The sequence below is a fragment of the Notolabrus celidotus genome, chromosome 8 (genome assembly GCF_009762535.1).
Source record: "Notolabrus celidotus isolate fNotCel1 chromosome 8, fNotCel1.pri, whole genome shotgun sequence".
Classification (NCBI taxonomy): Eukaryota; Metazoa; Chordata; class Actinopteri; order Labriformes; family Labridae; genus Notolabrus; species Notolabrus celidotus.
In genome coordinates, this window is record NC_048279.1 from 22649996 (window position 1) to 22664941 (window position 14946).

At 38.4% G+C, this 14946-nt stretch overlaps 1 protein-coding gene across 1 annotated transcript; it reads right to left on the reverse strand.

Moving 5' to 3' along the window:
* Window positions 1-517: 517 nt before the first annotated feature.
* gdpd2 (glycerophosphodiester phosphodiesterase domain containing 2) lies at window positions 518-12489 on the reverse strand. Its single transcript, XM_034689174.1, is given in 20 exon segments — window positions 518-1085; window positions 2968-3050; window positions 3144-3282; window positions 4904-4912; window positions 5109-5257; window positions 5346-5404; window positions 5407-5551; window positions 5655-5814; window positions 6696-6778; window positions 7503-7648; window positions 8000-8042; window positions 8044-8094; window positions 8195-8293; window positions 8378-8437; window positions 8722-8777; window positions 8780-8814; window positions 9032-9135; window positions 9829-10051; window positions 10559-10716; window positions 12241-12489. Coding segments are annotated over 18 exon segments (1542 nt in total). The 5' UTR covers window positions 9916-10051; window positions 10559-10716; window positions 12241-12489; the 3' UTR covers window positions 518-1051.
* Between the last annotated feature and the right edge of the window lie 2457 nt (window positions 12490-14946).

Consider the following 14946-nt stretch of genomic DNA (forward strand, 5'->3'; position numbering starts at 1 on the left):
GGTACAATTCAAGTGGACTGGAGCAAACGTTTGGGCGGACTGGATTACTATGTAACATGTAGTAGATGTGGAAAATATTCAAACTCTTTAAACAAAAAGTATAACAGAATGAATATGTTAACTTAAATTCTACCTGAAAAATAAAGCTTTTTCAGTTTTAACCATAGACTAGGAGTAAGAGCACCTTTAAGCTGATAGGATGGTTCCTATGTCACATTTTAGTAAACTATAAGATCAAACATACAATACACAGCTAACTGAAGCAATTGTATATTTTTTCAGCTTGCTTCACTGAATGTACTTTGATGCACGTTAAGTTATGTGTTCATTATAGCCCTGTAAATGTAAATGTTACTTATACCTATAGCTTGTAAAATTTGGAGGTTAAAAAGAAAAAAAAAAAAATTTGCTGAAGCAAAATTCAGTGCTGTTGTTGGAGGAAATGTTCTTTTTAGTTCTGCAATACATTTGATAAAAAATAACAGGGAAACAAAAGGATGTGGATTTTTAACAGACAGAGAGGTGTAGAAAAAGTTGTATTGATCATTTGGCTCAGGTTACAATACATCCACGTCTTTCATGGGACAAAATGATAATTTCGGTGACAAATCAAAACAAAAACAACAGAAATATAAAATGACTTAAAGTACAAAGAGGCTATGCAGTGCATATGTACAGTGCTCAACGCAGTGATACAGTCAGAGAACAGCTTTATAATTTCAGTATCAATGGAAGAACAATCAAGAGCTCTATGAAAACTGAACCAAGCTAACTCACCATACTTACACAGAAATGACACTAAACTGCCCTCTTGTGGCTCAGTGCTGATATTTGATTCACATCCTTTACACTTTGAAAAAAACAACACATTTTTATTTGTATGGCTTCAGAGTACAGTGTATTGACATTCACATTAACTTGCTTTCTTCTTTATCTAGGTCCAAAGAATTCAGCCAGTGTAGACGAGGATGCATGTCAGTTTAAGAAAAGAAACATCTCCGGGCTGAGTCAGACGATCTACACGGTGGGTAAGAAGGGAGACAGTTCTTTCTCATTCCACGCTAATGTACTCTGTATTTGGTTCTCTGTAGAAATGACAAAAAAGTTACATAAAGATGAATGAAAACATTTTTAAATGCAGAATCACCCACTCTAGTGAAAAAGAATATTAGCGACACTCTCAAAAAAAATTGTTTTATGTTGTAACCAACTATATCCTTGACGATTGATCAATAACTTTCTTCAAAGCCTGGGATCAGTCACAAAGGTTCAATATGAACAATGTTTTGGTTAACAGCTTGTATTTTTTAATCGTTCTTTATTGGTAATAATTTAATCATGTTGCTAATTCACTAAAACAATTTTTATTATTTTCCACTTGATGCAAAACTATGTAATTAATAAACTCTTGTTGATCTGAGAAGTCTGACTTGTTTTCAAGTTGATTTTTTAGTGATAAACTAGATATTCAAATGTTGTAAATAATTTATAAGCTGTTATTTAAACCCTTGCTAACCACTTTGCAAGGGTGATTACTTTAGTCTGGGAACAATAAACAGGTTCACACCCTTGCTTTGGCAGGTGAAACCCAGTTCAGGCAGATTTCAATTCAGCATTGTTCAAGTCAGGCCAATCACAACTGATCATCCAATGTGGGATGAGTTTAAGTATTGATGAGTCATTTTTTGCAAAAACCAAGATGGCTACTACAAAAGGGGTCTGAATCAGCTATTATGTTACTCAAAACAAACATTAGTCAATCCATCCATCCATCCATCCATCCATCCATCCATCCATCCTCCATCCATCCATCCATCCATCCATCCATCCATCCATCATGTCACACGCAAATGGTTAGAGTTGTCGTATAACACTAAACATTTGTGTAGTACATTACATTTCAAGCCATTTAAATCTGATTTTGGAGCTAGCTAGGCAGCCTAGTAATCTCCAGCTACATTACACATTTTGTTGTTGTGATTAGTTGTGGGGTTCAAAGGCAAATGTTTCTTGCTGTTAATTTGCTCGACTTGCTCAAATATTATTTTGACAATGAAGAGTCCAGGGGTTTTTATTTCCTGCAGTAACTCTGTGATTGAGGTAACATTTTTCAGTCTTGTACTCCAAAGACGGTCATACCATGTCCTTATGTACCTTTTAGTCATTTTTAATCGTATGGTGCTATTTGTACTTTTCTTTTCTTCTCTTTTTTGTTTGTTTGTTTGTGTTTTTGTTTCTCCTCTCCCTTCTTATTTTGATCTTTTTTCACTCTACTTTATCTTTGTTTAATCTTGATCTTTTTAGGGAGCCTTTTTAACATCTGGCAAGGGACTACGGATGTAAACTAGCCTTTTGGCTAATTCTGGCATATTTACAGAAGTGTTGATTAATATGGATGGTCCTTTTAAATAATAAATAAATACATAAATAAATAAAATCGAAGTCATGGCTAGGATATATATCAATACCTTTGAACATTTTGAATACAAACCTATTTATGAACAATGGTTTGGACAGAGCAGTAGTGCACAACACCCAAAATGTTAATAATGTGAACACCAGTTCTATTATGCTTTGTTGTTAATATTTAAGCAAGAGTTGAAACAATTAGTTGGCCAATGTGTTAGTCAATTAACAGAAGATTAACAAGCAACTGTGCTTGTTGATTAAGTAGTTCTTACGCAATAGATTTAAAAGTCACTTGTTACAGGTTAAATGTTGTTTATTAGATGTGGTGTTAGAATGTAACACTGGATAAACTGAAAGATTAATTTGTTAATGATAGTGTAAGTGAACTGAAGGTGAGTTCATCAGTGTTGCTAAATGCTAACCTACTAAATTCTAAATATACTGTACCTTCTTTGTGACAGAAACAGTGTGTTTTCCTGGCAGAAACAGTCAAGTGGACATGTCAGTCACACACATTTTCATGCAACACACATATGAGCAAACCTGTGCTCAACTTACCTCTGAAAAATGAAGAGTCCAATCATTATCACAAGAGATGCAACGTCCACAGTGATCCAGATCATTTTGTAAGTGTCCGGTGCCTGAAACACAGACATGCCAGTACAGTGCAGATGAGTCTCACAGTTCTCCTAGGAACATGAGCTACTGTGTGTGCAGCTGTATGCAGTGCTCACCATAATCCAGTCTGGCTCAGTCATGGTTTTTAGGAGGTGGCAGGAGTTGGTGGTAACAGAGCTGGCCCCTGCACACCACAGCAGGGAGAAGAGCCAACGTTCATTCACCACCCACAGGTTCACTGAGATGTTCATGCTCCTGAAGATCACTGTCAAGTACAAACTCAACATTTAGAATAGATCACAGCAGAAAGTGAGCTTGGTATACAAATTATAGAAGCTGCATGAGCTTGTTATGTTGTTGGAGTACTGTGTTACAGGATGCAAAACATATAAACAAATTGTTAGACTGTCCCCTAATTGATAAGCAGTTAAAAGAAAATGTAGTTAAAATCTCTAGGGACATCAAGTACAGAGACATCCTGTGAAGGGAAATCAGGTTGTAGCTCCCTGTCTTCCTCACTATAGCTGAAAATAGGTGTCAGTTTTAAAACGCATTGTTCAGCTGATAAGCTATTGACCTGGGAAAGCTGATTCTGTGAATACCGTTTCAACTTTACTCAGGTTACTTATGAGCACATTATGTGAAAAGAGTGTTCCCTTGCACTAAGTATTCTCTTCAAACGTCCCTCACTTGTGTGAAAAATGTGCTGACTGAGGCCTTCCTTAAAAATGAAATTCAACAAATCTCTCTCAACAGTTTGTGCGCTCTTCCATCATTTACGCTCCACTGTGCCTGAGGTCAAAAGTAGTGAGTCATCTAAGTGAAAAGCTTCTGCAAGATCTCATAAAGACTCAGCATGATTAACAAAAATAAAAACCCCTATGTCATCAAAGGAACTCTGTAAATGGGACCATATTTCAAGCTAATACTAAAATATAAAGCTAAATATATTTAATAACCATCGGACAACAGTTTAAGATTTGGAATTTCTGTTGTCGATTCCAACAAAAGGTATCACTAGCTAAAGGCTAAATGCTATGTTGTCTTATTCAAGCGTCGCTAATGTGCCATGAAATGTGGCCAAATGTCCCTCCAGAGTGTCTTGTCCATTGTTTTTAAATTGTGGATCCAATGTCATTGGTATCATTGATCAAAGTTCCTGTGAGGAACTTTTTAAATTTCATTTTTGGCGCCCGCTAGACAAAGTCATACGTCTCAATTCTCAGCTCATCATATCTTTTTGAGCTGAAAGATTGCCACCCAAGTTGGTTGTTCTTGTTGCAATGACAATAAAGGTCTATCCATCTATCCTGAACACCAGTAGGTAGTGTTTTCAGAGAAAAATCTAATCTAGCATTCATTTAAAAGTCAAGCATATCAGTCACTGTGAGAACTTCCTGTTTCTTCAGTGTGCTGTAAATCGACTTGTCTGACACCTACCCAGGGCAATGGTTATAGCCATGAAAAATAATCACAATGATCAATTAATTCTCTGATGGGCTTGTTTGCTTTTGTTGCTCATAAGAGGTAAATTTAAAAAAAATTCTATTTCATACCCAGCTAAATCTCCTTATAGTGGCTTTAAATGATTCATAATAAAATATGCAGTGTTCTCCTGCATGCATGAATGGACCGTCTGGATAGAACGGTATAAACAACCGCTTTGATATCACAGGTGTTATGATCCCACACATATTTATACTACACATCATTTCACCAAACATGGAATCAAAGGTGTAACATCACATCACAAAAACACATCTTTTGTAGAAGACGCGCCTCTATCATAAAGCACGCAGCCTATGTACAATGAGATCACTTAGCACTTTCTGCAGCACCTCAAACATGTTGCAACACTGTATTATTTATTTTCTACTTTTTGTTTCTGCTCAACCATGAAACAGCACTGCTGGGTTGGGACACAATTTGAATCTCATTCCTGAAGGCCTCAATATTCAGTGCCTGTACTGTGTCTCAGCATGCAACACACTTTTAATTAACACGCTACTGTGCAAGCCCCCTGGCACCACCACACAGATAATACTGGGTGTACTGTATAGTATTTCAGATTTATTTCTTACCTGATTTGTTTCATACTCAGCTTGCTGTATTTCACATTTAAGTGGTTTCCCGTTTCGTTCAGCATGTCTCTTGTGTTTTTATAGACCTGGATGAAGCCCGGGGCGGTCTTAGTTACATATTCTCTTTTGTCAGGGTGAAGCCAGAGGATCTACAAAAGGTAAATGTAACACTTTAGCAAAATAGCATGACATATCTCCATCAAGTTCTATTAGAAAGGCGGTTACAATTAGACTTACCAGTCTTTGATCAATGCCAGAACTCAATATGGTGCTGACTGTCTCCTCTGTGTCATTTCCACATCTGGACTATATAAATCAAATATCACTGAGGTGTTGTGCTGCTTTGCGAGGTTTAGCAGCTGAAGTAAGGAAGGTATAGTCTGTCTTCGTGCTTTTCCCTTCTCCTCTGCTGACAGCCATGACACTGAACCGAAAGGATCCGTCTAGAAAGTCAGATCACATATCCTGTGAATGTAGCATGATGGCTAATATCACCAAAATCTTTATAAGGGTGTGGATGAGCATGTGTCACAGCAGAAGCCTCACCTTTATGAACCATTCGCCTGCATTCAGACTCTGTAATTCCTCCCAGGTCATGTTGCTGCTGGGGCTGAACTGTTTATCAGGAAGCTTATCTTTAACGTTTGTTGTTCTTCGCAGGAACTCTGCCTTGTGGTCATGCATCAAGAAGGGAACTCTGTCTTCACTAGGTAAGAGAAGCAGTCAAATATAATATCTATTAGATTAAATAATAATAATTTAAAAGTGTGTTAAGTCATTTTTGACCCCTATTAACCTTTGATAGCAACACAAATGAAATATATAAGCCTAGATAGAAAAACATTGAATATAAAGATTATAGAAAAATTGAATTCCATTAGATTTCCGTTCAGATAGAGGCATTTGATTAATGACTAAATCCCTGAAAAGTGAATGTGTGTACTAGTATATCACACATTCCAGGTGTTTATTGTTGGACCAATATAATAGTTCTATAAAACCTTGAAAGCTGCTTTAAATCTACTTCTCTGCTGCGATTAAGATAATCCTGATTTCTTAGGTCATAGGTATCCAGATCCAACTTAAAGCTTTAGAGACACAATGAAGGCTTGATCCAAGACCAAAACCCAAACTTAATAGCGTGATCTCATCTGGTCTTGATTTGCCCTCCTGAACAACACATTTTCAAGATTTGAGTCAATCTGATATATAAAACCCAATTGGATTACCTTTAATCTATGTTAACGTAACATCCAAACAGTAATTGACCTTGAATTTTTGCTTTTTCATACAAGAGTGACCTACTTTCCCCTCTTTGTCGGATTCTCAGTCAACCAAAAGTTAGTCTGAGTCAGCATTTTCAATGGAGACCACCATAATTTGGCTTCAAATCTCCTCTTCAAAACCAAAGGGTGATATCACTGACACTATGTCCATGTTTTCTACAGTCTGTGTTGTTAGTTGCTAGAGGAAAGATTAACGCATGTAGCCACTTCAACTGTGTGGGCTGAGCTTGACAAATGAGTCATTTGCTGTTAAAATCACACTCCTGTGGGCTTTTTTCACATGATGCCTTTCTCACTGTACCTGAGCTGTACGTCTGTCTCGAAGGCTGTGACGCCGCACCCGATGCTCCTGTTGAACGACATCATGGTGTTCTCTGGGGCCAGCTAAACACAGCGAGAACAGATGGCTGAGACACACTTGTGTGCTTAAAAGTCACTATGCACCCTAAAGCTATGTGAACACGCGCACACACACAGAAACACACGCACACACACATACATGCACACACACAAAGCCCCACACACAGAGAGTTAAATTGGGCTTATTGGTCACCTAGGAGCAAAGCCAACAATCAAGGACAGAGCAGAATGACATATGGGGACGTCACATAACTAGACATTTGTTCACACCTTAGCCAGTTATAGAGTGATTTATCTTATAATACAAGTAAACAGATTGTACGGAATGACAGGAGACAATAAGCGCAGGTTTGATTCTGCACAGGGGGTACATAAAGTAAGCAAGGCGTATCGTATGGCAGGCCTTACTCTGGAAAACTTCATCATCACTTGATGTCTTGCTGTCTTCTCTTGTTAATTTCAGTGCACCACTATGGGCCTTAATCATAAAAAATTAAAAACAAAAGTCTGTACTTAAAGTGTGTAAGTTGAACACATTGAAACAACGCCCACGATTACACTGATAGAAATAATTGTTGGACAAATTGGACCGTTTGAAATCCTCATTGCACTTCCCTCCTTTGATGTCATACATTTCAATGCCTAAAAATAAAAGCTTCACCTCAAGCTCTCTCCAAAAGTCTACTTATAGCAGCACTATGTGAGGTTATGCACCCATCTTTAATTTCCTGTCCAACAGGTTCCTTACCATCGGTGCTCCTCTGTGCCCAATAAGCTTTGGCTTCTCAGGTAACTCATGACGCTCTATCAGACAGGGAGACTGGATGTACAGGGGACACAGGAAGATGGCGGCTGACACAGCTACAAACACCACAGTTATGAGGAACTTAGACCCTGGGGAGAACAAAAGTCAAACAATATAATGATCCTTTTTTAACTCTGATGTGAGTCAACAAAGGAGCTCTTCAAACGTCCCTTTAGAAGACTGAGTAAACAAAGACTAATATTTGTTCTAAGGGAGTATCAAAAGTACCAGCGCCTTTCAAATCCCTGCAATCTTTTTTATATCTTTCAGAACATTATTGGACATAAGATTACACAGAATGCTCATTACAATAGTATTAATATAATATGTAAACTTGAGGCAGGCATTTAAGGCAGTACTAAAGGCCAATACAAAAACTGGTATCTGGAATTGCTCATACTTGTGCCACTATGTGCTCTTAATAGACATATGAATCTTACAGATTTCCTTGGCTGCGTGGAAGCCCCTGAAGACGAATGGGCCTCAGCAGGGTTAACGCCCCAACTGCACCAAACTGCAGGAAAGGAGCTGTGGCCTGCAAAGAGGCCAACACACCACAAACACATGAAATAAACAAACATAGAGCATGTATAATGTGTATAAGTCAAAGTCCTGAAATGTGACTCTTACTCTACCTGGAGGGAAAGGGGAACAGTCGGCCATTCTTGTCGCCACTCAAGACTGACTCCCGTGACCCCAAAGGCGATGAATATCGCTCCCAAAAACAACAGGACCTGTGCCGAGGAAGAGCAAACATGAAGTTCAACAATAAAAGAGGATGGGTACATGTTAGGAAAAACAGAGATGTCTTTACATACCTTGTGTAGCCAGTGTAAGTCGAGCGGTTCTCCTAAGACAACTTGGAATAGTGCAAAGAGCTGTGATGAAATGGTTTACATTTTAGAACATAACACCCGAACATGACTTCTTCATCTTCATCCACAAGATCTGATTACTAATCGGCCTTATCTAATATGCGGTTTTATTACATTGTTCTGTATTATATTATTTCAAGGCTAAACAAAGGCCATTTCATGTTTTTCTAGTGGGATTGAAAAAAGCTGTTCTCATGCCTGTTATTAGCCAGTCTCATGAGTGTCCTAAATTCCCCTATTATTACCGCACAGTTCTATTACCACAGTATCAATAATGTTATTCTCACCAGCAACAAGACGCAGTAGCAGGTGATCGCTGCAGAGATGATGATCAGCACCATGACCAGTTCACCCACCGCTTCAGTTTTGAAAAGCCCTGCCTGATAATGGAACAATAGAGGGCAGCACAGGGTTAGCAGAACAAAGGTCATCAATAAAGAGAAGAAAAGACAGGATTCTGGGCTTTTGTTCTTCATTCAATGTGGGCCGTGTGTGTGTGTGTGTGTGTGTGTGTGTGTGTGTGTGTGTGTGTGTGTGTGTGTGTGTGGTGTGTGTGTGTGTGGGTGTGTGTGTGTGCTTGTACGAGTGATCACTCACCAGTTCACATCATCTTGGTCATTTAGAGTAACCAGACAAATGTACAACCAGGACAGGGAGAGCAGGGAGACCACAGCAAGGACTGTGAACCAGCAGCATGCATGCTAACGTGAAAAGAGAAGATGATGATATTAATCGTTTCAGCTTTTCACACTTTGAAGCTTGAGGGCATGAAGGTTCAGCTTATGATCAACATATTTTGGGTGATGTGTGTAAGTAAAAATGTGTGTGGATGCCAACGAGGAATTAGATCCAAGAAGACATTGGCACAATGTCAACATTTTTTTTGGTATTGGATTTGTGTTCTGCATTGTGCCGTGACAGCTTGGCTCTTCATGCTCTTTCACCATCAACACCTCCACTCACTCGTTAAATAAATAAAAATTAAAAAGTGAAAGAAAGGTACACAAATAAAATTCCCACCCCTGTTTAATCCAGATAAATCCATTAAAAGCCTGTAGAGGCCTGTAAGTGTACTAATTGTGCTTGGCACACTTAGGCCCGTTCTTGGTATCAAACTTTGTTTGAAAAGTTTTCCTTTCTAGAAATGTTAAAAGCATTCTTTATAAAAGAAGGAATAAAATTTGATTTGCTTTGTATTTTAAGAACAAGATAGCAATAGTTTATTTGTGAGGTTTTATATTCCTGACAGCAGTCTGGTGGAATTTTAATCCCTGTGGGATTTGTAAAAGTACAAGTGACCTACAACTTAATAAACTGGAGCAGATTTGAACACCCTAGTAGTCACCTAAACTATATTTATATTTTACATTCATAAATATTGCCAGAATACTCACTTTTCTCTTACTTTCACTCGATTGCTTCCAGTGGCAGCTATACAAGCCCCTGCTGCAAACTCTCCACCAGCTTTCGTCTTGAGACATTACTTCCCCTCCTCATTCACAGTGTCGGTCCTGTTCAGACACCTGATACACGCAGCCTGAAGCAGGGAGAAGGAGGCCTCAATGATGTTTCCGCCGGGTATGAAAAAGAAGCCCGAACCTGTTCACGCCTTCAAACCTATGGAGAAAAGGAAGGAAAAAGGATGAGTGTGACAGAAAGCAAACAAGAGAGTGGAAAAAAAAGTTTCTCTGGGCATTAAGGCAATCCCTGCTCAATAACCCCCTGAATAGAGCCTGTGTGCAAAGGGGGGTATAGTTGATGGCAGCACTTACAATAGCCAACACCATGGGCTATTGAGAGTAGTGCTCGGGACCAGCCTGAGTGAAGTCACACCATTGAGCCTTTGCAGCACAGTGGCAGGCAGTCCCCATGCACAGAGAGAGAGGGGGAGGAAATGAACTGAGAGTGTGATTAAACAACAAACTAACTGATGAAGGCGCCTCTTTGGATGAGGGTTATAACTGGAGTTTCCACAGTTTAGATTGCAGAAACCTGGGCATGTTGAAATGCACCAGGGAGAGCTCGGTCACGGGAAGATTTCTGTAAAACATGTCGGGGGCACATCATTTGCCAGTAGTGCCAGGTTTCAGTACTTCTACCACCAGTTGAGACATAGGAATTTACCTGCATTTTTGTCACATGCTGAAGAGACATATTGAGCAACACAGGTTTGTGTCGTCTGGAAACTTTATTCACCACGGTTCCTTGTTGGACTTGATTTGACTTAAGTTTCACAAACAGTGCTTCTCCCTGAACTGTTTATTGTTCTTCTCTTCCAGAGCCTGAATTGAAACAGGTCAGTTCAAGGTTATGACTCAAGCTTTGAAGAAAATCAAGAAAAAAACATTTATCACGCAGAAACCCAAACTATTCTTAAGCACAAGGTAAAATGACACTCTGCCAGTCTGTATCAAAATACAATCAGGAGGAATCATCCAATAAAAGCATGTTGGAACAGGCTGACAGATTGTAATGTCACTCACAGAAACACTAGACACCTTGTTTCAATACACAACCTGCTCACCTAGCAGGATGTTTTAAACCTGCGCTGAAGGTTGACTGTGTGGGAAAGCTACACTCTCAACTCGTGACAAGAGGACAAAAGAAAGTGAGATAGAAAAGTGGCCCCATTACAATCACAGACAATTAAATAGTTCTTTGTGGTTGAGTGCCTTACAACTGTGTTCTTTTGACAGCTCTGTTCAGCTGGCAGAGATCACTGTTTATTTGGTGATACTCTAATTGTCATTATCATACAATTCAAGACATGAGCACACCTCGTGCATGCTTCAAATATTAAGTTTTATACGATGGGTAACTTTACATTGAACATCAAACAGGGTACCTGCATGGTGGTGAATATTGACAGACAACAAACAAATCCAGTACTTTATATGCCAATTAGCTGCTTTTGTATTTGTTGGTGTTTGAGTTTTTAGGAATAATATGAGGTTGGTGTAGTTTTGAGAGATTATTAATCAAACTTTTTTAATTGCTGGTGTTTATGCAGTAAATTACATATTTCTCAACTTTCTCTATAAACAAGAACGGTGCTTCTTCACTTAATGACAGATCACTTTCGCCATAAACTTTAACTCAAAGACACCAACTCAAAGACCACCTCTTCCCTCTTTTGTTTGTAACAAGATAAAAACAACAACAGAAGAAGAACCAGTTGAGTTTCCCTGAGCTTTCGACAGGTTTGAAAGTGACCAGATCAAAGGTACTATTAAAGACCTGATCAAAACTTTTCTAATAAATACACACTTCACAGAAAATACAGGAACATGTATAAACACAGAACCCATTTGGACTGTGCATCACTTGACAGCCACATGTCTGATCTCATCATGTCAAATAGTTAAGTTATTTTTTTCTGTGACGTTCACAGATATTCTGAAACTTTCATATGATACAATCACGATTTGTTTTATTCCTTCCTTCAATTTCGCTTTGTAGATATTTCTAAACATAATTTTTAATCTTGTTATTTTCATTAAAAATATTGGAAGAGTAGCAGAACTTATAAGTATTCTGATTCACAGGTTATCAGATGACCAGTTAGTTTCAAACTGACGGCTTTAAGTCAAAATGCACAAAATGTGCTGCTGTCCACACTGATCTCTATTAACGTTTAATCTACATCGTAAATCAATCAATCAATCACAATCAATCAATCAATCAATCAATCAATCAATCAATCAATCTATCTATCTATCTATCTATCTACCAATCTATCTATCTATCTATCTATCTATCTATCTATCTATCTATCTATCTATCTAAATCAAGATCAGAGGACTCACCGTTCAAGATCAGAGGACTCACCGTTCAAGTTATCCGTCGCAACATCCACATCACATCAAAACAAACTCTCGGTAGAATCACTGGTTTGCCTCTTCTCTCCTGCTCTCTCGCCCTCCTCTGCCTCCCGTCAACCCGTGAACTGATGTGAATTGTCCCAGCATGAATGGGTGCTGCTGGGATGTAGGGGTGTAACCCCAACAAGAGGGAGGGAGAGAGGGAGGATCCGAAGAGTTCAACTCAGGTAGGCATCAATGGGAATCTTTGAACTGTAAAGACAATTGCTCTTGCAAAGGTCGAGATGGATTTATGGTATCCAATTAGAGGTTAATATTATCTATTCATAATCCTCATTAAACAGCCCTTTGAGATACACGGCGTTTCTTTTCAAGGTATGATGGATGAATTCACAGACCACCTAGCTGTAAGCTATAGACACATTGAACTAATTATTTTTTTTTGCTTGATTGCAATGAACCTTAGCTGTAACAGTAAAATGGTTGGCATGTATCAAAAATTAAAACTTGGGATCTGTTTTTTATGGTATTATTTGATATTAAAAGTAGTCTTAAAATGACACACCTGTGTAACCTGCTGTTATTTTAACGTGCAAATTTAAAAAAATATTTTCTTTGTTTGGGTGTCAAAAAGTCTTCAATTTGATTTTTTTTTAAGTGTGCAGGAACCCTGTACTTTTTATTTCTTTCAATCGTTTTTCATAATGCAAAGGAAAAGAAACACTGACAGAGGTGTGCCTGCTAATGTTGGGGAAAAAAACCTCTGATGGGGTCAAAAGATAATATATAATGACCGGAACAGTATCTAAGAAAAAATTATTTGATGTACAATCTGATTTTCTAGCTTGACCCAAGTTCCATTAATTTTTTACAGTTTTCTCAGTCGCTTTGGTACATTTCTCGAATCATCCTCGACATTTGCAAAACAGTAAGTACATATCTGAAAACAATTGGTAAATAGCAAAACACCATGGATAACCTGCAAAAGCCAGTATCTTGCTCAAAATCCTTAGTTCATCTCTCAAAGTAAATATCTGTGTCAATGAACATGACAGTGCCATCAGAATGACAAATCCTTGTGTCATTGTGTACGGATAAGACAGTCAAACTGCTTAGTCATGTTGTCAATACAACTGTACTCTGGAGGGACGTTCTGATGTAAACTATGGCCTAAAGTTTTGATGACAGTTATTGTAAATTGTAAGTTACACCTTAGTGTATGTGGGAGGTTGATTGCAAGAGTGTGGACAAGATTCACATATACGCTTTTACGGTTTCTGCTTTAATTTGCTGACAGACCATGTCATTGCAATACAGAAAGAAAAAGACAGCACTGCATGGCACAAAGAAAAAACAAAAAAAAACAAAAGTAGAAATGTGAACATAGGGGAAACTGTACATGCAGTGCTGTAGAAATTACAGTGCAGTCTTCCTACACCTCCTGACGTTCCTGTCTATTGGGCCTTCATTAGAGAAAGTCAAGATTCACCTGGGAGCAATTTACCAATTCAGGGCAGATTTAGAAAAAAGTCTAGTGGAAATGTACAGAAATATAACTGATATATTCTGACAACATGTTCAACCATTTTGCATGTGAAGACCTATAGGATGAACTAAAGCCTAATGTTGTGGAGGGTGAGACTATTCAACAGAGACCCATTTTAATACATTTTGATCAACATGACATAAGCAGTTGATAATGTAGGAAACAGCAGATAATTCTACATAATCATTTGCATGGATGTACCAAAGCATTTTGCAACTTGTTCAAGAAATGAGAAACTGCTTTTTTGATGTGCAAAAGTGACGCAATGATGTGAAGAATGAACAACTAGTTTTGAGAATTTCAATTCTGATCTGAGAAATGAACCAAAACGACTGAGACAAACTGTAATAGTTCCCTATCCACACTCCACACCAGTAGGTGGCGGTAATGCTCTGTGTGCCAGTCCTGTTAGAAGCTAGAAGAAGTGGTTGCTTCTAGCCATCAAGCTGGCAGGTGAGATCATATGTTGTCTTTTTTGGTTGTCAAGTAGAGTTTCAATCGACAGCTTTTCACTATCGAAACTACCAAAGCTCACTTTTGCCTTAATCCGTCTTGTTGAAATTGGCCTAAGGACATCTCGAGAAAGACAGCCAAGCTGTCTCGTTTTGAAGTTAGCTTTTGAGCTAGCATGAACCTTAGCTAGCATCTGTTATACTGTTGTTGGCATTTTGTCTGTTATCTATATGATCGAAGGGTGCATGGTGATCGCTTTTTCAGCTACTATTGAAAAGATCTGATCAGTATGGACCTAAAGAATATGTAATGTTCTGGTCTTCTTGTCCCTGTTATGTACAGTCATGGCCAAAAGTTTTGAGAATGACACAAATATTACATTTTCACAAAGTCTGCTGCTTCAGGGTTTTTAGGTGTTTTTGTCAGATGTTTCTATGGTATAATGAAATACAATTAGAAGCATTTCATAAGTATCAAAAGCTTTTATTGAGAATTACACAGAATTCATGCAATAAGTCAATATTTGCAGTGTTGACCCTTCTTTTTCAAGACCTCTGCAATTCTCCCTGGCATGCTGTCAATGGAGTTCGTCAGAATTTGTAGGTTTTTGATTGTCCACCCGCCTCTTGAGGATTGACCACAAGTTCTCAATGGGATTAAGATCTGGGGAGTTTCCTGGCCAAGGGCCCAAA